The 24,259-nt window shown below is 43.6% G+C and overlaps 1 protein-coding gene across 1 annotated transcript in view; it reads right to left on the reverse strand.

The window, feature by feature from the left end:
• Positions 1-24,259, reverse strand: part of N (neurogenic locus Notch protein) — a 194,190-nt gene that overhangs the window by 20,032 nt on the left and 149,899 nt on the right. Inside the window, exons 7-10 of the mRNA XM_080276724.1 lie at positions 12,929-13,107; positions 12,318-12,491; positions 11,763-11,974; positions 11,044-11,174 (exon numbers count right to left, since the gene is read on the reverse strand). Coding sequence (XP_080132850.1) covers positions 11,044-11,174; positions 11,763-11,974; positions 12,318-12,491; positions 12,929-13,107 — 696 coding nt within the window. The remainder of the gene's footprint in view (positions 1-11,043; positions 11,175-11,762; positions 11,975-12,317; positions 12,492-12,928; positions 13,108-24,259) is intronic.

Below are 24,259 nucleotides of genomic sequence, written 5' to 3' on the forward strand. Positions count from 1 at the left end.
ATTTACAGGAACAGTTTAATGGCGGCGTGACAAAATTTAGTCTTGGGAGAAGAACAAAGGATCTTGGGAGTCGATATGCCACCTGATGCCCGTCCTCAGTTGCCAGGCATCTCAAGAGTAATTATTAGGTGAATCCAGAGTACTTTATACGCAGTGTTGGTACAGCACACACAAATACAGTATGACTACATAACACCGAGTACGGAGCTAATAGGAGCCAAAGACCCTAATATCTAGCTAGCTTGATGTGCTATTTGATCTTCATCTTCATTTCCTCTCGCTCCCTCTGTGCCTGCTTGCCTACCTCCTGCCTACCCACGCCACGCGGGACCACCAACCCACCCGAATCCCGATCCAACACGGTCTGGCCCTTAAAGCCTCCACGCCCTCGCCATAACCACCTGTGCCATTGGCCGAACACCAAAAACATTGCCTCAACGTGTATGCACCATGATGCACCTACTGTAACTTCGGCAGTCATCTTGCTACTCAGAGTTACTGCATGATAACGCGAACTGCTTTCACGATAGAGAGAATTTTTATATGTGAAAGATAAGGGTGTCGGGAAATCCCCCCCCCCCCGGGAAAAATAGAAGTAAAAAAAATAAGTGGTAAGGGACGAAGTGGCGGTGGTGAGTAAAAGCAAGGTCAGAGTGACTACAATATACCAAGCCACCTCACACCCTCCGACAACACTTCTTAATCTCATCTTCATAACCACTCTTTAGCTTCGCAGTCACTGTTCAGGCTTTTTACCAACGTTGATCAGTAAAACATTATTCGTTTATCTGGTACTTCTAAGATATACCGAGATTTAACGAGCAGAACAGAAGTATATTTCTCCACCCCCCTTAAATTTGCCTTTAAAACTGACGTACTGTCCATTTCTCACCAGTCATCCAACCCTTGACGTTTTCTCAGGTACTACTGGTACTCTTCATATATATATATATATATATATATATATATATATATATATATATATATATATATATATATATATATATATATATATATATATATATATATATATATATATATATATATATATATATATATATATATATATATATATATATTGTATACATACGATACAATAAACAATGCACAATACTAAAACTGTCAGCACGATGAAGGCAGCTGGGTGGGTGGGGCTGACTGAGATGAAGTGGGATGGGGTTGCGGGGACCGGAGAGGGGAACAGGGTAGGATGGGGTTGAGAGAAACGGTGGGATGGGGCTGAGGGGAACAGGGTGGGATGGGGTTGGAGGGAATAGGGTGGCATGGGGCTGACGGGAATAGGGTGGGATGGGGTTGAGGGGAACAGGGTGAGATGGGGTTGACGGGTGTAATATTAATATTAGGCGGGGGTTAATAAGTTAAGAGGAATGAGTTTGGGTTGGGGAGGGGGTGAAGTATAGTAAGGCAGGATCGCAAAGAAATGATGAGGAGAATGAAGTGAGGTTGAAGAGGGATTGGGTATGGGTAGGGTGAGTATAGTGAGGTTTGTGAAGGGACGGAGTTAGGGTAGGGTGAGTGTAGTGGGGTTAACAAGAGACTGGGTGAGGGAAGGGTGAGTGTAGTGGGGTTAAAGAGAGACTGGGTTAGGGAAGGATGAGTGTAGTGGGGTTAACGAGGGACTGGGTTAAGGTAGTGGGATCGAGGAGGGACTGAATTAGGGTAGGTCGTGCAGTGGGGTTGAGTAGGGCTGATTATGGGTAGGGAGAATGAGGTAGGGTTGAGGATGATTGGGTTGGGACATGGAGAGTGAGGAGGGGGGGGGGTCGAGGATGGTGTTACGGTGGGGTTGAGAAGGACTGGGTTGGGGTAAGGAAAATGGAGTGGGTGGGGCTGAGAAGAGAGGGGTTATGGACAATACTTCCCCCTCCACTTTTCTTCTCTCTAAGGAGCTGGGGTGTCACGACGAGCCTGGAGATCAAGTACCCACACACGAACAACAAAAACAAGAAGCACCAAGTGACACACAAGGGTCGCATTCTAAGTGGCTTTGAAGTTTTCTGAACTACTCCTTCTTACCGATTTAATCTGCACATCACACCTCAATGTGATCTTTAATGTTAATGACGCAAACTAAATCTGTATTAAACGATATTGGAAAAGAAAATACAAGAGAATCGTATGTTGTAATATGCGAAATAAATCGACGAAGAGGAGGTGCAACAGAGTGACCTATGGCACCTGGAACAGTCTTAAGACCCTGTGTGTGAGAATCAAATTTTTTTTTTTTTTTTTTTTATGTGACCGACTCTGTGCATAGGCTTCACAGCCTGATTTCAAGGCCCAGTAGTCCTCCTACGTACCGCACACCTCTACATGTCACCACTTCGGCGCTAACACCCATCGTCCATATTGAATACATGCTAGGACTGTCTCATATAGGACTGATGTATTGGTATTAGCGGGGGTATTTTTACGACATGTCGGCGGGTCTTCTGGTAGATCAGTAAAGTCTGATTTTATGAAATTCAAATCCTTAAACTGTTCCCTGCCTCAGCGGGATTTGAACCCGGGTCCGTCAGGACTGCAGGCCAACTCTCTACCGATTGAGCCACCGCCTCCCCAAATAACAAAGGATGAGGAAAAAATATAAGAAAAGGCAATGGAGCAGGAAGATGTGCGGAATCAAAGGGAAGACGCTTACGTGTGGAAGGGGAAATGCGAAAGATGAAGAAGCGGGAGAAACATACGAGCAATGAAACCAATGGAAGAGGAGATAAGAAAGAAAAATGGCGAATGGATATCCAGGAAGAGAACAAAGAAAAAGATAAAAGTGCAAAAGGAAGAGCCGAGAACAACAACAGGGGTATGGTGGGTGTGACGAGGGAAGGAGAGGAAAACAAAGCCAAAATAGAGGTACGGAAAGAAAGAAAAGGCCGGGGAGGGGGGGGGGAATGAAAAAAGTACAATTAAGTTTTCTAGTACTGTTTCACATTAAAAAAATCGTCTGTCGCTAGCTGGCACAGAGTTATTCCGACCATGAGAGAGTTAATAGTACCACTCTCAGGCTCCCATGACTCAGTGTATTGGGGGGAAGGGGAGAGAGAGAGAGAGAGAGAGAGAAAGGGGGGGGCGTTAGCTGGAGCAAAATATTAAGAATTGATCCCACAATAAGAGTTAAATAAAGAATAAGGAAAATGAACCGAACAATAACGGCAATAACCTGTGAAAAACTGAGACGCACGATGTAAAAGAACGAAAGAGAAGACATACAGAGGAAACGAAGGACAGAACGACAGTGTGGAAACAGAATATACGAGGTAAGAAAGAAAAACCTATAAAATGAGGACGAAGGCTGACAACTTGAACGGGGTCAAGGAAGGAAGGAAAACTATATATTAATACAGCCGAAAAATGGAAAGATGGAAGAAGATACAAGAAGACTTGGAAATACATTATATAAAAAGGCAAATCTGAAATAAACCATGAAAATGAATGAATCAGATTATGAATGACAACTTATGAATAAAAATGAAGAGTCAGGGTGAGTAGAAGAGGAGGGGTGGAGGAGAGCTGGGAAGACCATGCACAAAAGGCAACTCGTACTGCAATGAAAACCAGAGAAACAGAAAGGAGTATAGGGGCGTGGAAGATGAAGGTACTGAGGTGAGAGGGGCGAAGAAAATTAAACACGCGAATAAGGAATTATGAAGAGTGAAAAATAACCAATACGAGCAATATTACTACTATTACTACTACTAATAACAATAATAATAAAACGATGGATGAGAGAGGGACTGAGAGGAGCATGAAGACGAAGAGGTGAAGGGGGCAGGGAAACTGAGCATGAAAAAGAAAGACCTGTACAGAGAAATGAAATTATAACCGGTAAAGACAGTAAAGAAAACGATTAGTGAAGAAGAGACAGAGAGCTGGGAAAGGCCATGGACTCTGGGCACAGAGGGAAAAAAAAGAAAAGAAAAGTGAAGGAGAACGAAAACTGAACACGAAAAGAAAAGCCGATAGGAACGAATCAAGACCAACGGAAATGAAAGAAAATTACTCTTAGAATTGAGTACGAAAAGATAGAACTGTAAAGAGGTATGAAAGATATCCAGTGAAAAAGAAATAAAAGAGGCGAGGTGAAGAAGAGAGTGAGAGGATGAAGGCAGAGTGGAGGGTGAGGAGAAGGGGAGTAGAGACGTGGGGTGGGGAAAGGGAGTAGGAGAGGAGGGAAGGGGAGGGGAAGGGGGGGTTGGAGGGGTGTGGTGGGCCGCTAGTCACGATCTGCCCCGCCTTTACTTCCACCAACAAGATGGCTCCTCGCTCCTCCTCTCTCCTCTCCTCTCCCTCCCTCCATCTTCCCTTTCCTTCTCTCTGATTCCTTCCACCTTCTCCCAACCTCCATCCATGTTTTTCTCTTAGCTCTCTCCTTCCCTTTAGCTTTCCTCCACTTCTCTAGGCCTTCCGATTTAGACTACCCCTTCCTCCCTTCAACTTCATCCATCCCTCCATCCCATATTCTCTGTCTTTCCCTCCTTTTCGACTGTTTTTCCTTTTCTTCAGTTTTTCCTTTCAGTTACCTTCTTCCCTCCTCCTCTTTCCTTATTTCCAGATTTTACATTTCTTTCCCTTTCATCTACCTCCTTCCCTCTAGTCAGTTTCTCCCTTCCTTCCCTTTACTTCACCTCCAGTTTATCTCTCCCCATCGCTCAGTCTCGTGTCTCCTTCCATCCATCATTTCTTCTTTTTCCCTCCAGCATCACGTTCCTTTCTTTCAGCCTGTCTCTCCTTGTATTAACTGTTCTCCCTGCCTTATCTCTCATTTTCTTCAATTTTTCTCCACGTTTCTCTTTCTTCCCAGTTTCTTTCGTAGCCCTTTCTGTTCAGCACCTCATTCACTCTAGCTATCCTTGGACGATTATGTTCAGCTTTTGGCAGGCCTATCACGGTAGAGGGGTTACAGATTATCTCCACTCATTCCATCATGTCCTTTCAGTGTGACAGAGTATTCAGGTAACTTGCTTAGTTTACAATGTTTTCGCTGGGGCAAAAGATCGACATACCTAGAAGTTCAGAGTTAAAAGAGAGCAAGCTTTGTAAGTCTCGTCCTTCTGCACGCATGAAGATTTGACGCTACACGCGTCAATACCTCAGGCAATTAAACCTCTTCAGTTCAATGCTGTCTTCTCTGTTGTGCTGCTGTCAGCACCACACGATACCATTCAGACTGGTGAAGACTCCTTGTAGTTGCTGTTAGTGCTGAACCCCGGTTCATCTGATCGAGCAGACCCTTCGACCGCAATTTACCCCTATGAGGTTGTCTCATTGGTTCCCTACGCCGCTGAGTTTGCATCTGCGTCACATGTGTTGTGTAGTGTTCCATTATACGTGCCAAGCTGCGTGCATCTACTCTACAAGCAGAGCGTCATCAGTGATGACACTTGCCCTGCCTCTGGTAGTACAGGGGTTAACTACACTTGGCTCCGATTTCTTCCTCCATTCCACCTGCATTCCTTCATCTAACCCTTCAACTCTTCTTCCCTCATCCTTCCATCTTTTCTTCCTCTACACCTCCAACTTTCCTTCTTTCTCCCTTGCTACAGTTCTTTCTCCATCCCCCAATTTTTCTTCCCCCATACCCCCAGCCCTTCTTTCTCCATCTCACCAACATTTCTTCCTCCATCCCTTCAACTCCTTTTTCTTCATCCCCCCAGCTTTCTTTTTCCATCCCTCCAACTTTTTTCTTACATCCATCCGGTTTTCTTCCTCCATCCATTCCTTCAACTTTTCTCCACCCCTTTCCATCCAACTTCCTTCACCTTCCTTGTCCTCCACTTCACCTTGTCTCTCCTTCCCTTCGATTTCCCTCCATCACTTTACCTCCGCTTTTCCTTCTTGCGATGTTTTTTCCTCCATATTCCCTCTCCTCACCCAATCTTCATTCATCTATCCTTTCATTACCAGCTCTCTTCCTTTTCACGATTTCTCTCTCATTTTCAGTGTTATAGCCGTCCTGTATCCTTTCCTTCTTTTCTCCCCTCGCTCCTTCAACAAATTCTTTCTCTTGGGTTGTTTTTATCTTGCTCAGTTCCCCTCCCCCCATCTCTCTCTCTCTCTCTAACAAGTTAAGTCAATTTAACTGTTATTGTCCTACACGCTCCTCGTCTCTCTCTCTCTCTCTCTCAACACACACACACACACACACACGTTCAATATTAATGTTACCTCAAGATTACCATTATCACTCACTTAAAAACATACATTCCACATATATTTAACTCCGCCAGAACCTTAGGGGTATTGAAAGCATGCCGTCTTTCACTCACTTCAACCTTTTTAACATACACTTGACTTCAGCAACATACTATAAGATTTAAACCTCTTGAATCAGGCGACGCATTTTACTACTTTCCTCCTAATGCCTTGAAACGATTTTATTACGAACGACCTGTATCGTGGAAGGGAAGTGACACTTAACCTTGTCAGCTCCACAGGTCTACCTAAAGTCAATAAATTCGTGTAATAAGTACAAGGAAAAATTGGTCATAAGATTGCATGAGTTGAGGCGTAATGTGCATAATAATTTCATGATAAAAATAAGCTATGAACTCTCCTATGTCAATACTCAAAAAAAATAAAAATAAAAATACTCTACGTGATATGAGGCTTTGTTGCACCACTTACTTACTTAGCATACGACATCTTAATATTCCCTTGTGTTACCTATAACGTCTTAATATCGATAAAGATTGCATCAGTGACATACATGACGATATTTAGAAGCAATAGGCAAAATAAATCGCTGTGAAAAAAGTGCTACGATACTTCCAAAGCCACACACTACATACTCTGCGGAATAAACCTTCATCACACCAAAATTTTCGCGGCTTACCAAAGAGCACGCTGACGAGATAATGATACAATAATTTTCTTGTATTTTATGTGGTCCGAAATGAAATCTTAGAAGGAAGAACCCATGGAAAAAAGTTAATTGTGGAGGCAGCGGCGATTGCTGATAATGCCTCGTCACACATCTGATGGAGTGATTACAGACTGTGGGCGCACCTACAGAGGGGACAAAAGTTAAAAGACTGAATCGTATTATAGGTGGTGGCAAAGGTTTCGTAGCTCTCTCTCACTCTCTCTCTCTCTCATACTGTTTCTTAATATTTCTTGTATGTTATTTATGCAGTGTTATTATCGACATACTTTGCATTAGTGACATAAAAGACGATACTGAGGTGTAATATGCAGAATAAATCGCACAAGTACGGGCGTTACGAATTCCTCAAGGGCTATTAAAAATACGATCCACTATTCAACTGCGTCTACTTCATACTTCAGGTTATGGTCATCACCTTCCACCTCGATGTAGCCTATCAAAGAGAATCATATATGGGCAGAGAAAAATAATAAACCTTTCTCAGCTTAGGAATATCAGCCACCAGAGGAATGTGAAGTGTTGTAGAAGAGGTGAATCAGCAGGCAAACTTTTCTCCCTGACTCTGCCCTTAGTCTCAATACATATCTATCTACTGTACCTTTAATTAACCCAATGATGCATGACGTAGTTTGAAGGTTTGAACTTTCTACTTTCCGACGATTTTTAACAAACTAGGAAGAGTCCTCACTAACTGAAGGGGCTTATGGAGACTGCATCACACCCATTCAGTTCGACGTGTCTCCTAAGCTATATAAAATCGCCTCAAGGTAAGATTAAAATCAAAATGAAGTTCTCTGGCGGAATGGGCTAACTCCACCAATACACTGGTGTACTTCCTGACCTGGTTAATAGAGTCTACCGGCAGCAAGAACAAAAAAGACGATCGTCAGAGGAAATGGTATTTGGTGAATCATTTTAATTCCTCCAGTAAGTGGGGGCTTCCTACGCAGAATAATATGTAAAGACCACATCATACTGAAAAAGTTAACCCCATGAAGCCGTGATGTAATTTTTAATGTATTCTTGTCATCACCCGACGATTTTACTCAGCTTAGAAGACTTTTCAATCGGGAGGGGTAATATGAAGCTTTACTGAACCCCAGTCACTTCTACATACATTTCCTATGTTGAACAATGCCATCCGAATAGCAAGAATAAAATAGTAAAACTGGGCACCGAATTGCAAGGGTTAACAACAATTCACTGTCCTCATCTGAACTCTATACAAAAGTTGTTACATAATTACCTACTGAATAACGAAATATGGTTGCTGCACAAACAATATTTACGTCTTTACCAAATGAATGACAAAAAATGGCCGTATGTATGTATCCAGCAGTGTATTAAGGTCCAGAAACATGTTCATGTAAGGACGTGTCTACATGTGTCCGCGAACAAGTGTTGGCAGCACAGCTGATAACATGTTGGGATATATGCATGCAGCATTTAGACAGATGTATGCAAACAGGATTCAAGGCTGCTTCGAACTCACTGGCAACATTGATGATGCGATGACTGTGTCCATAGTCCATACGATGCAGCTCAGCAGACTTCATCATGACACTGCCAACATGATCTGCACGCTACTATTTCGAACATGCTTGCAGCTTTCTTTTCTTTTTCTTTCTTTCTTTCTTTCTCTCTCTCTCTCTCTCTCTCTCTCTCTCTCTCTCTCTCTCTCTCTCTTTTTTTTTTTTTTTTTTTTTTTTTTTTTTTTTTTTTTTTTAACATGTTGCCAGCAGCTACTTGAGCATACGTGTGGACACGCCCTAAGACTATAAGTAAAGTACGAAACTCTTGTACAGTAGACAATTTTAAATTCTAGTTTTGCCCATCTCCAAGCCATTTCTATTCAACTTTGGGTACATATCTGTCAACAAAGGGGTTAATGAAGGCTACTGTATATCTAACCCTTCCAGTCCGAGAGCACCCTTTAGCTGAATAAAACTGGCAACAAAACCAGTAAATGGTTATAGCAGTGATGAGGTAAATGGAGGCTACATCTAACACTTTTAGTCCGAAACTCAAGCTGTGTAATATTGGTCAGTGGTATAAAGACTAAAACACAAAACTGGTCGTCGCAGGGAAGGCGTTAATTTGCCTGCGATGGCTGGGTTGACAAAGGAATGTTTATGCCTCGCCCGGCCACCGAGTCGAAACCACACACACCACCATATTTATTATCTCCACTAGGTTGTGCTTAAGACTCCTTGTTCATACCCAGGTCTACACTCCTACACCTACAAATATTCTACAACCACACTACGATCAACTGTACAGCGAAAAACACTACCAAACAATATGGTTTTTAAAATTATTTGTTGCTTTGGAGACTTATAAAAACTGAAGGAGATGGTACATAAATAAGACTCCTGGGGATACATCCACCAAGAAGCCTAACCAATTTCTAGGCATAAAAAAAAATTCACATACGTTAACTATTCTCACAATTAATGTCACCTGCGTATTTTTTCCACTTTATCATGAACTCTAACTTACTTGTGCAGTATCTGATAGGTGTATGAGCGAAGGCAAGCGTATAGACAATCAATGTCAAGTACGAGGTAAGCTTACCAGTTTAAAAATTCTTCCTCTGGAGCCCTATAATAAAGGATACTAACAAATTTTTTTTTATTATAACCAAGCCTCCATAGCAATGAACTATTATCAGAAATCACATTTTTTTTTTAAATAATATTTTCAATCGTTTGGTTGTGAAGTGTTTAGCAGCAATATGAGTACCTGATAAAATAATTGCAGGTCACAAACATGAACGTAAAGCTTCAGAAATTTTAAAATTACGGTACCTATGGGGCCTGGGGCTACATTTATAAACTTTTCAATCATCATTTGTGCCTTAGATCGTTTATTTATGCCATCAGTTAACTTGTACAACTACCACACTTCACAACCAAATTAGAATCAATAACAATGCGAAAATACAGAAATTAAAAAAAAAAAAAAAAATGATTCATGATAATACTTAAAGGCTACGGACACTTGTTTACCGTAAAGACTGCTGAAGACCCTTTATGAATACCATGGCTAGTGATAAGCAGTGCTAAACCACGCTGCTCCACCAACAAGGTGTCTTTACCTCATCATTGTAATTACACACCAACCATCACACACACCTTCATAAACACGTCGCCAACACTAACCACTTATACATAATAAACATGAAGAAGAGAATAACCTCTAAAATATGTGTAAAGAAGAATGCTCACAGACTCACCAAAACGTTTAGAAAATATCTGAAAAGCTATTGCCCTCTGGAAAAAAAAAAAAAAAAAAAAAAAAAAAAAAAAAAAAAGCGAGCTGTCTACTGCTTCGCTTGCTTTAACAACTTCACTACAATGTCTTAGCGAGCACTGGACTAGGAAAAATTTACATACATTTTACAATTAATAAATTTTTTTTTTTTTTCCCTTGGATAACTAAACCCCTCGACGAATGACGATTCTCAGAAACATTATTGCATATAACTGACTTCATGAAAAAGACAGAACTGCCTTCTTCGCCCTGCTGTTTAATTATGTTCTCTTACCTTTGTCTTGTTTATACTAAGCACTAGTCACTACTACTGTACTAGCTGTTACTTCAACCTGATACGTATCATTCCATGCAACATCACGTGTGTTACTATAGTCGCGGCGCGCGACTCTGAGGTTGTTATTATCGTGCCCTGGCAACTACCATTCAGAAGTACGTCTGATTTCGTGTATTATATGAGACACATGTGATTCGTGTATATTATGTTCGTGTATAACAATATTCGTGTATAATATATTCGTGCTTAATGTTTTGATTCGGGCATAATATGATACGAAATTGGTCGCACTTTTGAATGATAAGTTGCCAGGGTACGATAATGACAACCTCAGAGTCGTGCGCCGCGACTATACTGTAGTTTAGTGCACCTGGCTTCCGAGACTACATTTGGATGTGTTCGCACTTACTACTTTGTTGTTTTCCTTTTTCTCTTTTCAGTTTCTGAATCTTTACCTATACCACTGTAACTAGGACGAGATGATGATGATGATGATGACGATGATACTTGTAATCTAAGCATGGTTTAATGTTGTGCAGTAACATGTGCTTAAATATGATCCCCATATACAGTATCTCTCTCGTCTTACCTGGCATGCAGACGCAGCGGAAGGCGCCCCTCTCGTCCAGACAGGTGCCTTGGTTGTGGCAGGGGTTGCTCTCGCACTCGTTTATGTTGATCTCGCACCTTGGCCCAGTGAACCCTTTAGAGCAGTCACACCTGTACACAAGTAGGGTACATGTACTTACTCAAGACGTTTTGCATTCTCTGTTACTTTTAAGGAGAGAATCTTACATGACGTAATTAGACAGGAAATGTCTGTACAATACAACGATTGTATGATAACATCTATTCTGACTACGTTTTATGTACAGAAACAGTACTAGAACCCTACAACACTGTCTTCCAAGATGGCTGAACAAAGAAAGCCAAAATTGAAGAAAATTTTATATTAATCATATTGTTCAAGTCATAATTCACACATACTACCCAAATAAAATGAAAAGTTAGCCCTACACTCTGCCAAACATTTCTGACACATCATGACCGACGGGGAAGAAGAAACATGTCTTAGATCTGTGGGATTCAGTATGAACTTTTTAACTTTTAAATCTTCAGTAAAACTACAGAAAAATATGTCAATGAAAGTTTCACTCTTTCCTGTAAAACTGATTTGCCCAATTCCACAATTTAATATACCAGTTGTAAGAAAAATGTTATATTTTAGAATACATCCCAGACCTGAAATGAGAACTGCCTATAAATGTGAACAAGTGAGGGTACGAAATTTTCAAAACAATAGCTAACCTGAATGATCCTGGTGTATTAACGCAGGTGCCGTTGTGCTCACATGGCAGGCCGTCCTGGCACTCGTCAATGTCCTGGGTACAATCTACACCCGTGTACCCGGTGGGGCAGGTGCAGATGTAGCCGCCGTCGATGGGCGAGGTGTCGCACATGGACCCAGGGTGGCATGGGTTGCTGGCACACGCGTCATCAAGGTGACACAGAAGCCCAGTCTGATGGTGGGTTAGTGAAGTTGGTAAGGTTTGGTCAGGTTGGGTTAGGGTAGCACACGCACGCAAGCGCACACACGCACACGCACACACACACACACACACTAGTTTCAAGGTGGGGAAAAAAAAAAAAGAGAGAGAGAGAGAGAGAGAACCGTTTTACAATAAAAAAAATATAAATAAAAGTTTCAAAATGTAAACCTGAAGAGGACGTATGATCTCGGAATGCTCAGTGTTATAGTTTGAAATAGGTTTTATTTAAAAAAAAAAAAAAAAAAAAAAAAAAAAAGAATCTGTGCATCTCTGATGGATTTTTCTTTTTCAGAAACAATCGTGTAAGACTAACCTTGCCGGGTGTACACTGACAGAGGAAGGAGCCAACACGGTCAATGCAGGTGGCGCCGTTGAAGCAGGCGGCCCCGGTGCAGTCATCGATGTTTTCGGAGCAGTCCTCTCCCGTCCACCCATTAACACAGATGCACGAGAACCCACCAGGAGTGTTGGTGCACGTTGCTCCATTCTGTTGACAAATGTACACCACAAACAATGATTACATCGTCACTTGTAATGACATACTGATTCTAGCACATTTAACGTAAGGCTGCTGAAAGTGTATTACTGACTAACAGTTAAATCACGGTCAACGCCAAAGACACACAAAATACCTTAATTTCAAAAACTGATAACTACACTGAGTTTCAGATGGACAGTATAAGACAAGGAAAAGCCATTATAAAATCTGCTGCTACTGTTGTTATGGCCTCAGGCTCATCTAAATGGGAACTCAGTGGAATGCAAGCTAACTTGCCCTTCTGCAGTCCAACGTCTCCCTTTCGAGTGAGTGAGTGAGTTGAAGGACGTTTGTATACAAGCAGCATACAAATCTAACGAATATAAAGACACAGAGAGACCACCCAATGCAGCATGCTGAAGTAAAATAATGCGTAACAGACTAACCTTGCAAATGGTAGGCTTGAGGGCACACTCGTCCACATCCTGGGTGCAGTAGGGCCCTGTGAAGGTGGGTGGGCAGGCACAGGTGTAGGTGTTGACGCCGTCCACACAGGTAGCACCGTTCTGGCATCGGTGGTTGTGGCAGTCGTCCATGTTCACCTCGCAGTTGTGCCCAGTGAAGCCTACGCATACAAAGGGATTACATTTACTGGATCAAGGACACTTGGAGTCAATAACGAGTCACTATCATATTCACAGAACCCAATGCACTCATATTTATTAACACAAAAGTACCTGTCTTTCATATCTACTAAATCCTCTCTCTCACTCTCACACACACACACACACACACACACACACACACACACACACACACACACACACACACACACACACACACACACACACACACACACACACAGATTAAACGCCTCAAATCTTCAATGTTACGATTCACTACCGCTCGCTCTCTGCACCCTTTTGAGGACTTACACTTTATAGGTCCACTTCGTTCTTGGTCCTGCTATTCTTAGTCTTTCATTAACTTCAACACACACTCCTGGTATGCCTTTTACTCCAACAAACTGTGCTACTTCAACAGACCAGCAATTTCCGATGAATGCTGTGATTAGGTGTTATAAATCTAATTACAAAAGAGTATCATTTCCTTTAAAATTTTATTACTTGATAATTTCCACCTGTAAATGATCCCCATAAAAAGGGAGAAATCAGAGGTAAACATAATTATAGCGCGGAGCTACTGGTTATCGCTTTTTCACAGAATAGCCACATTACTTCATTAGAGCATACCTTGTAATTGGCACTGAATACCTGTGATAAAGACTCCTCTCTCTCTGTCTCTCACACATGCAACGTTGACGCGAGCAAGGGACACATTGCTGATACACAGAGCAATGACAGCGTGACCTTATTCAGCAGTGAGTGCATGAGCTGATAAGGCAGGAGTGTTTGGAGCACAACAGATGCACGGAGAAGGGCAGCTGTTTGTCACCTGGTGTGCACTCCAACTACCAGAAAAACAGGTGTGTGGCGAGTGCGGGGCAGCCTGGAGGTGGGGATGGGGTGAAGGAGAAGGGAGGAGAGGGGAGTGACGGAGACGGGAGGGGAGGTGGTGAAAGAGATGGCAGGAGTGCACGGCGGGCAGCTGTGGGATGAAGCAGGGTAAGGAGAGGGGAGGGTTATGCAAACGGAGGACGAGGGGATATGAGAGGAATGAGGGAGACGGGGGGGGGGGGGAGAAAGAGGACGAGGACAGCGATAAGGAATGGAAAGAAGGGATACCAGTTGAATGAGGGCGAGGTGTAGAGGCATGAGTATGGGATGAGCAGGAGGGGGAGGAGTGTGATGAAAGAGGAAGAAGAGCAGAGGCAGAGGAACAGCAAGGTGAGGACAACAAGTGGGGAGATGAATTAGGAAGCGGGGAGGGAGGGGGAAGAGTACAGGAAGGGAGAGGGTGAGAAGGACACGGGAGGGAAGAAGGAATGCAAGATGAACGAGAGGGGGGGGGGGGCCGGGGATGAGGAAGAGGAAGAGAGGGGGTGAAGGGAACACAAAGGATGAGTGGATATGAAAGAAGAGGACAAGAAGAAGAGTTAAGTGGGGGGAAGGAAGAGGAAAAAGGGCAAGAGGGGAAAAAAAAAACAAGATAGGATGGATAAAATAGGAGGAGGTATGGTTACATCCAATGAGATCATGGGATGGATTAATGGCAAAGAGGATGGGCAATATCAAGTGAAGGGAGAGGAAGAGGATACAGATGGCAAGGAGAGAGGAGTAAAGAGACAAGGGATGATTAAAGAAAAAGTTGACAAAGAGAAAACTGAATGCCTCAAGAGAAAGCAAAGGTCTTGGAAAAAAAGGTGGGGAGGGGGAGAATCCAGTGTAGACAGAGGGAAGGGGAAAAAAACTAGTGTGATATTAGAAAGAAGACGAAACGAAGTGATGGTGGGGAAAGAAAAGGGAAAATGAGGTATGGAGAAACAATGAGATGCAGCACCAGAACAAGAGTGAAAAGGAAAGGATAGAAAATGCTGGCAAGGGAAGAGGAGCAGGAAGGAAGACTGAAATGCAGCTATAAAAAACAGGAATGTGCAGGAAATAAGAATGGAAGAGGTAAAATGAGATAGAGAATGATATCACGTGAGAGGAAGAAACAATGTACGGAAAGCATAAGATTACTTAATAAAAGAGGGAAGATAAAAAGTAGGAGAGGAGGTCGTAAGGGCGGAGGGAAAAATTAATAGTAAAAAAAAAAAAAAAATACGCAATGAATATTGGATTCGGACAAAAAAATATATTGGAAAAACGAGGACAGGAAGAGAAATGAGAAGAGGAAAGAAGAGAAATGAGAAGACAGTAAAGGAGAAAAGAAAATCCCAGTATCAGAGGGGGGGAGGGGACAAGACACGATAACGAAGAGGAAAGAAGCGAGGGAAACCCTGGATATGAGACGAGGAGAGAGATGAAAGATAATGAAAAGATGTAATTATTGGACGGGAGGAAAGAGGAGAAGGAAGAAGAGATAAGGAAAGAAGAAAGGAGTGAAGATACGTAAGAGGACAAGGAATGACAGATGGAAAAAAGAGAGTGAATGGTAGATAAAGAAGAGGAAGAGAGGAGAGAGGGAAGATAAGGGGAGGAGAGCAAAGGGAAGGCGAGATAGACATACGAGGCAAAATGACATGGAGAGTGCGAGCTGATGCAAGGAAGCGAGGAGAGAACAGGCTATATCATAAAACATGAAGTGAAATGAGAAAATGAAAGCAGAGGAAGAAGACAGATAAGGAAAAGAGAGGAGTGAGAAAATAAGGAAAGAAAATGAGATGAAAGTAAGATAAAGGATGAGATATGAGATAAAAGAGAACACAAGAAAGAGATAAGATGAGAGAGAAAAGCAGAGAGGAAAGTCTAGTGGAGAGTGACGATAGAGAAGGGAAAATAAGGAAGAGATGAGAGAAGTAAGAGGTAAGAACAGAAGAGAGCTCACAGGAAATGAATAAAAAGGAAGAGAAGATACAGAAGAGAGGGTAAAGAAGGTGAGATGAAAGGGAAGAGAAGACATGAAAAAAAGATGATAGAAGTAAGAGGTATGGAGAGAAGAGAGATCAGAGGAAAGAGAAGGGAGGGAAGAGAAGTTAAAGAGGAGAAGGTAGTGAAAGGGAGATGAAATGGAAAAGAAGATAAGGAAGAGTAGCTGAGATAAGAGGAGTAAGAGGTGAGAGGTGATGCTAAGTGATGGGGAGCCCCTCGTGGGAACTCTCTCACACCTACTCACCCCACCTACCCCCAACACCCCACCCCTTTACTTTTCTCTCCATCACCCCACTCATTCCACCCCGTGACCCACCCCCACCCTCTTTCTTTTCTCTCTTTCACCCAACCCACCCTCTCTTCCTCTTTCTTTCACTCCCACTCACTCTTCTCTTTCCCACTTCTCTTGCATTACCTTCTCTTCCCTTTCTTTAATCTCTTCCCCCCTATTTTTGTGCAGCTTTTTCTTACTTTCCTTATTCTTTCAGTTCTTTCACTGCTCTCTTTATATGCTTTCACTGCTCTTTTCTTCTCCGTCTTCGCTCTCTTCCCCTTTTCTCTATATTACTTTCTTGTTTATTTCACTCTGTCACTGTTCCTTCTTCCCAAGTCTTTCCTCTGTTTACTTCATTATTCTTTTCTCTCTACTGTCCTTTTTTTTTTCTTTCGCTTTCCTTCACTTCCCGTTCCACTGCTCTGTTTCCCTCTTTTCTTTGCTCTCCACCTCTCTCACTCCTCTCTTTCTCACTTTCTTTATTCTTTCCCCTCGTTGCCTGCTTCACCCTTTCATGTTAACTTCCCCTCATCTCTTACCCTTGCTCCCCTGTGTCTCCTTTTTCTTATTCCCTCGTTCCCTGTTATCTTATTTCTTTGCAGTCTGCTTTCACCTTCTTTACTCCTAACCCCTCTCAGTGAGTCACTTTCCCCATTACACCCTGTCTGCTTAAATACCTCATTTTCCTTTGTTATACTTCCTCTTTTCACTGTCCAATTTTCCCATTTCGCTACCCCATTTCCTCTTTTCAATGTCTATACCCACTCCACCCCTATCCCCCCACCCACCTCCCCATTCCCTTTATTTCGCCCTATTGCATTCCCTCTCAGCTCTTTTCAACCACTTAATTTTGCCCTGCCTCCTTATTTTATTACTCTTTTCGCTAATCTGTTCTCTCCACTTCGCATCATTTCCCCTGTCACTGCTTTAGTCTCTTCTTACTCGCATCATTCCCCTCCTTCCCTGCACAATTCCCTTCCTCCTCGTATCATTTCCACCTTTTCATTCCTCCGTTCCCTTTTTCGCTTCATTTCCCCCTTTCACTGCCCTCTTCCTCTCTCCTAATCATTTTTACCCTTCACCAATATGTTCTTTTTTCCCTGTTCCAGTCCTCTTGTTCCTTACCATCATTTCACTGTTTCATTCCCCTGGTCCTTCGCATCATTTTATCCTTTCAATATTACATTTCACTGTTTCATTCCCCTGTTCCTTCGCATCATTTTAACCTTTCAATATTGCTTCCATTTTCTTTTGACCTCTGATCCCTTTCTTCTACTTAATTTTCCTCCTTTTCATTTACTATTTTATTTTTCTCCAATTTCCTTGTTTTTTCGCTCTTTCCCTTCCGTCCGTTACGTTTTCATTTGTCTCTCCTCGCTGTACCTCAGCTTCCGTGTCCCTATTTCCTCCCTTTCATTGCTTTTATATTTTTCACACCATATTCCCCTTTTCACTGACCTCACCTGCTCTCTTCCTCGTCCGTCCTTTCGCTCTGTTCTTTGATTTTTGTCTCCTTTTTCTTTACTCGTATCTCACCTTCACTAGTATGTTTATCAGTTTTACCAATTTCCCATTTCTCTGATAATTTTCTCACTTCTCTGACCCCATCCTCTTTCACTAATCTAGTACCCTCTTATACTGTTGTTTCTAGCTTCCTCTTTCCTTGTGTCTTGCTCTTATATCATCATTTTTAGGTGGACGAGAGGATGACGATGATTCCTTTCTCCTTTTCCCCCTCTTCCCCTCTCCCCTACCTTTTTTACCCTTTTGCACCACTCCACTCTTCTGCTTTATTTCCACTTTAATGGGTTATATCTTTTCTTTACATCCTTCCATCCCTACCCCGCACCTCCCCTCCACCCACCTCTCTAGCCTACTAACCACGCAATATTTTCTTTTTCCATTCACACTCTTGCTCATTCCCTCCCTCCCTCCCTCTCTCTTACTTATCCCCCCCCTCATCTCTCACTCTTTCTCTTTCCCCATCACCCTGACTCAGCCCAATAACCTCCCTGCATCCCTACCACCTCCCATTCTCGTCCTTTCTCCCTCTCCCTTTCTCTTCTCTCCCAAGCTCTCATTCCTATATTCTTCCTCTTCCCTTCTCCCCTTTCTGTATTCTCTTCCTTAGCTCTTTTCACAACACACTATTACTCCTCTTCCTCTCTCCCTTTTCTGTGTCTCCTCCCTTTCCTCTATTACTTTTCACACAAATATCGTTCCAAACTCCCTCTTCCTTTTAGCCCTTTCTATATTGCCAACCCTTTAATTCTTTTCAGTTAACTTGGTCTCTTTTACTTTCTTCCCCTTCCGTGTCTCCGCTCTCACTATCTCACATCCTTCATGCCCTCCCTGCACATTCCCTCATCTTTTCTTGTTTGATTCACCCTCTCTCCAGTATCATTTGTCCCTTTCCTTCTCTCTCCGGGCTCTCACTCCATCCCCCTTCCTCTTTTCCCTTCAAGACACTCTTCCTCGCCCCCATGTATCTCCTCCCTAACCCCCTCTCCCTGTTCCCTTATCCTCACTATCTCTGCTTTCCCTCTTCCCGTCTCATTTTCTACCTCCTCCTCCCAATCCCCCCTCCTCTATTCCCACCACTCTATTGACCTTCATCTATTCTGAATCACTGCTCCCCCCTCCTCTCTCTCACACTCTCTCCTCCTTCTCTACTCCCTCTTTCTCATACTAAAAATCCCTGAACATTTCCACCTTCTACTCGTGTATGCTTCCACTTCACCACTACTTTCTTTTCTCGTCGTCCCCCACCTCTCTTTCCTATTATTTTTTTGCTTTCCTTCGCACCCTCTTCCACCCTTCTCTTCTCTACGTCTTCCTTTCTCCCGTCACTATCTTCATCTTCTTGGCATCACTATCTTCTCTCTTCTTCCTCATCCTTTTTCCCGGAACTATCCTTGACTTCACTATCTTCTCTAGTCTCCTGCACTTCCTTCCCCATAATTCCTCTCCCCCTTTCCTCATCAACCTCTCTTTGTCTTCGTCACAGCACAGTTTTCTCTCTTCTCTCTCTTCCTTGTCTGCTTCACCACCTCCTATCTTCTCCAGAATTTCTCATAAGTCTCCTCCTTTCCCCTCTATTCTCTTATCTTTTCACACGTAACTCCCCTCCTCCCTTCGCCCTCTTCTTCGTACTTCTGACTCCTTTCTCCGTCGTCATAACAGTACTCTCAATTCTTCTCCATCTTCTCTCCTCAATCTTTCCCATAACTCTTCTTGTCACATCACTTTTTCTTCTCTCTTCCTCCCACTTCCGTCAACGTATCTTACTCTTCACAGCATTATTTTCCTCTATGTGCCATTTTTACAGAACACTCCTCCTCAATATCCATCGGCTTCCTAAAACTCTTATCCCTTCTTCTTCCTGCTTCCCCCTTTCCTCTTTCTTACTCTTCCCCGCTTCGTCTTCTCTTCCTCATAACTTCCCCGCTCCTTTCTCCGTCTCACCCTTTCTCTGTCTCCTTCACCCAACTCTTACCCCTTCTCTCTCTTCATCCTTCCCCCCCTCTCCTCTTTCTTCCTCTTCTCTTCCTCATAACTCCCCCGCTCCTTTCTCCGTCTCACCCTTTCTTTGTCTCCTTCACCCTGGCTCTCACCCTTCCTCGTGGTGCAAGGGGGAGGGCGGGGAAACAGGTGGGGGAGGCGAAAAGGTCACTGAAGAAGAGCGGTCGGGGTCTCATGGCAGAGGGGAAAGTGATCGCACGGGCCCTAGGAATTTCCGTCATATTCTCACAGTCGCTCGTCTCCCACCCTTGCTTATAAATGTCAGAGATACACCAAACACCCATTATGCTCCTTGTTGGCTTGTCAAGGTGAGGGGGTGGTGTGTGTGTGTGTGGCAGAGAGAGAGAGAGAGAGGAGAGAGAGAGAGAGGAGGGAGGGAGAGAGAGAGAGATCAAAGGTCAGGAAGCGACAACAACATCATGCAAGGAGTCACAACACGCCAGGCAGCAAATACGTGGGATGCACATATAACATACAGGAGGGATTGGCTGGGGTGAACAGACTAGGGTGATCATCAGGGGCACCAACACTAAATGAGAACACCACGGAGGAGGAGGAGGAAGGAGGCTGACAAGAAATTATGAGGGAGAAGAAAAGGAAGGAGGAACAAAATGTGGAATGAGAGGAGCAGGAGGAGGATGTGATAAAAGGAGGAGGAAGGGCAAGGTGAGGAGGAAGACAGATGAGAAAAGAAGAGGAAATGGAAGAAGGATGAATAAGTGGGATGAGAGAGGAGGAGGATGGAGACGAAGGAGGAAATGGAAGATGGTGAGATGCGAGAAGAGGAGGATGGAGGAAGAAGATGACGATATCAGGAGAGGAGGAGAAGGGATGAGGAAAAGACAGAGGGATGCGGAAAAGAAAATGTAAAGAGGAAAAGACAGAGGGAAGATGGTTAAGATGTGAGATGAGGAGGAGGAAGGTCAAACGAGGAGAAGAGGGGGAAGAAGGAAGAGATTGGAAAACGAAGATAAAAGAAAATGGTGAAATGAAGTGAAAACGGAGGAAGAAGGTGAGATACGAGGGGGAGGGGGAGAAAGAGGAGGAAGAATAGGGAAGAAAGAGGAGGGAGAAAAGAGGAAGAAAGAGGAGGAAAAATAAGTCGGAAAAGAGGAAGGAGGAGGAGGAGGAAGAAAGATGAGAGAACTGTGTAAGGATTAAGATGCGAAGGCGAGCGGGAAGAGGACGTCACGTAAATATTGAATAATGCAAAAACAAACACAGATCGGAAAGGAGAAGGGGCAACGCAATTATGAGAAGAAGAGATAACGGGAATGAGAGAGAGAGAGAGAGAGAATATGCAAGTTTTTACATCACATACTACTCCCCCCGCTTCCCCCCACCCTCTCACTAACCCTTCCCTTCCCTTCCCCTCATTGCCACATCCAACTCTCATTTCTTTCACTTCCCCACCTGACATTGCCATCTTGTATCCCAACCTGTCCTTCTCTCCACAACTTTATTATCTTGTCCATTCTCCGTCCTTCCTTTACTGCTTCTGATAAATAATTTCATCTTTAGTTTCTGTCATTTTTTTTTTTAGAATTTGCTGCCTGTTTCAACCACCACCACCACCACTACCGCAATGCCCATCTACCAGTACCGTTACCCTCTACACACTTCCCTCACCATCACCAGTTCACCATCATCTCTATCACAACGCTCTCCACATACCACCACCATCATCATCTCCCACCATTGTCAATATTTTCATCTGCCCCTACTACCACCATCGTCACCATCTTCCATCAGCGCCACTTAATCTCTACGGGCAGCAATATTTCAATCACCATCTCTATCTATCCACCACCATCATCATAACCATCAACATCATCGTTTTAATCTACAATACCTACCACTACCACTACCACCACCACCACCACCATTTTTAACCACCAACTGCCAAGGCTGACATGAACTAGTCATTCCCCAACACCATCATTCTCCATGCCACCAGCACTCCACCTTTCGACCCTTGCTCATCCCACCCTCCTCTTCCACCCCAGCACTCCACTTCCCCTTCCCACATAAGGTAGAAACGATACAATTCGCCACGGGTAGGGCAAAGGCGAAGGAAGCTAAGACCAGACAAGTAAGGCGGGAAAGCAAAAGAAGAGAACTGAGGAAGAGCAGTGAGGATACGGTACCGTAAGTGGTAAGAAAACTGAGATGGTGCGGGAGGGAAGAGCAGAATCACAAAGGAAAAAGGAAAATGTAATATGCATGAGGAGAACCGAGGAATAATAGTGAATATCATTATCGTATTGTAGGTATCAGAGACTTCGTAATACCCTTTTCTTAGCCATAGTAGGTTTGTTTTCATCTGACAAAGATTCCTAACATCATTCGACTCAGCTGATGGTCAAGTGTAGTCAGACTGGAGGGTTGATTTGATTAGTAACCAAGGAAACTCTTACAACTTAGGTTCAGTGAATTTCATGCAACACAGCCTAGTATTCAAGCACTGAGTGACCCAGTGCTGTCAGATGTAAACAAACCGAGTACTGCGATTTCAGATGCACAATGACTCTTGAAACTCTCTTTAATGTTACGGATTTTCTAGTATCGACATGAGCGCCACAGTAACATACAAGACGATAAAATGATGTAAAATGCAAAATTAATCGCTGAGGAAGAAGATTAACACAGTCTCCTATGCCACCTAAAATACTGTCTCGTGTGTTAACAGAAAACGGAGATGAGCTGGAAGAGAAGTGCACAATCATACAGGAGAAAGGATGGCGTGATGTGCAGATGTGGAAAAGAATATCACAATCGGTCAACAGAGCTCGGGTTTCAGTCTAATTCCTCAGTACTTACTACACCAACGGTACTTGAAACACAACTATCCATACTCTCGTCAGGCACACACAACCTCATTCACGCCCCAACCAGCACGGACTACTAACAAGGCAGTTAAATGGAAGCACATATATCAGTGCTTGGGAATTTATTAGCGCTACACAAGGGTCTCAATTCTCCATAAAGCAAGGCTGGGTATTGATACAGCTTCACTTTCGCCTTAAAAAACAGCAGGGGGGGTTCGAAGCCGACCCCTTTGGCTGAGGTCGTGATGCTGTGGAGGCTAGCCAAAGGTCAGGGGTCGCGTGGGCAGGGAGAAGGGGTACACGGGGGAAGGTGCAGGGGGGAAGGTGGAGGAGCGATGGTGGAAGTGACGGGGAGGGTGGTGTAGGGACGGAGAGGAAGGGAAGGGGTGGTGGAGTCGGGGAGGAGAGGGGTGATAAAGACAGGGAGTAAGGGGGCAGGAGAATGGTGGTGGAGAGAAGGGGGTGAGGAAAGGGAGGGGTGGTGGAGAGACAGGAAAGAAGGGAAGGTGTGATGGAGAGACAGGAAAGACGGGAAGGGGTGGAGAAGGCGACTAGGGAAGGAAAAATGAAGTAAGGTGAAAAAGAGAAGGGGAGGGGAGGCAGGGAGAATAAAAGGGAAAAAATGCAGATTAAAGGGAATGATGAAAGACTAGGCCAGAGGGACAAGGGAAAGCTGAAGGTAACAGATGGAAACACGAGGCAAGAGAAGGGACGAAGATGCATAAGAAAACACAGAAATGAAAAGATCAAGTCCCAGGAGAAAGACAGGGAGATATGGAAGGGTAGGCGAAGGGAGTGAATATCGGTGTGGAAAGGGCGATAAGAAAGGTGACGGGTGTATGAGGAGAGAAGAGGGAAAACAAAACAAAGGTTAAGAAAATACAAGAAGAAAGTGTAAGAAGGGGAGAAGTAGAGCATTATAAGGTATGAGTATGGGAGATAGAAACATAAGTAGATAGGGAGAGAATGGAAGAGAAAGAAACAAGAATAAATGAAGAGAAATTACGGGAGAGAAAGGAAGACATAAGACAGATGCGATGAGTATGAGTAGTGAGTATGGGAGAGAGGAGGAAGAAATATAAGGAAGAAGTTTGGGAGAGAGGGAGAAACACGACCGAGGTGAAGAGTACATGAGGAGAAAGCATGGGCACAATGGAAAGCTAAAAGAGAGGGGCGTTGGGAAAAGGTAGTGGCATGGGAAAGCAAAGAAGTAAAAGAAAGGAGTCAGATGGGAAAGGAGAAATAAGTGATAGACAAGGAAAGAGGAGGGGAAATGAAGAGATGAAGAGGAAAGGGGGACAGAACAAGAGAAAATAGGGGAGGATGGAAAGAGGGTGGGGGGAAGAGAAATGAGACGGGGAGAAACGAAGGGGAGGAGGAGGAAAGAGAAAAGAGACGACGAGGAAAGAGGGAAAGCAGAGGAAAGGGAAAGAAGATAAGGAGATGGGGAGGGAAGAGGTTGGACAGAAGAACAGATTAGAAAAGAGGAGAAATGATGGAGAAAGAGAAAGGAATGAGAGGGACTAGGGGGAGGGAGGAGACTGGAGAGATGATTATGAGAGAGGGAAAGAAGAGAAATGAGGAAGAAAGGAGAGAGGTAAGACGAGGAAGAAAGGAGAGAGGTAAGACGAGGAAGAAAGGAGAGAGGTAAGACGAGGA

This window comes from Coenobita brevimanus, chromosome 66 (genome assembly GCF_032717465.1).
Source record: "Coenobita brevimanus isolate Jiangsu-jjx chromosome 66, ASM3271746v2, whole genome shotgun sequence".
Taxonomy (NCBI): Eukaryota; Metazoa; Arthropoda; class Malacostraca; order Decapoda; family Coenobitidae; genus Coenobita; species Coenobita brevimanus.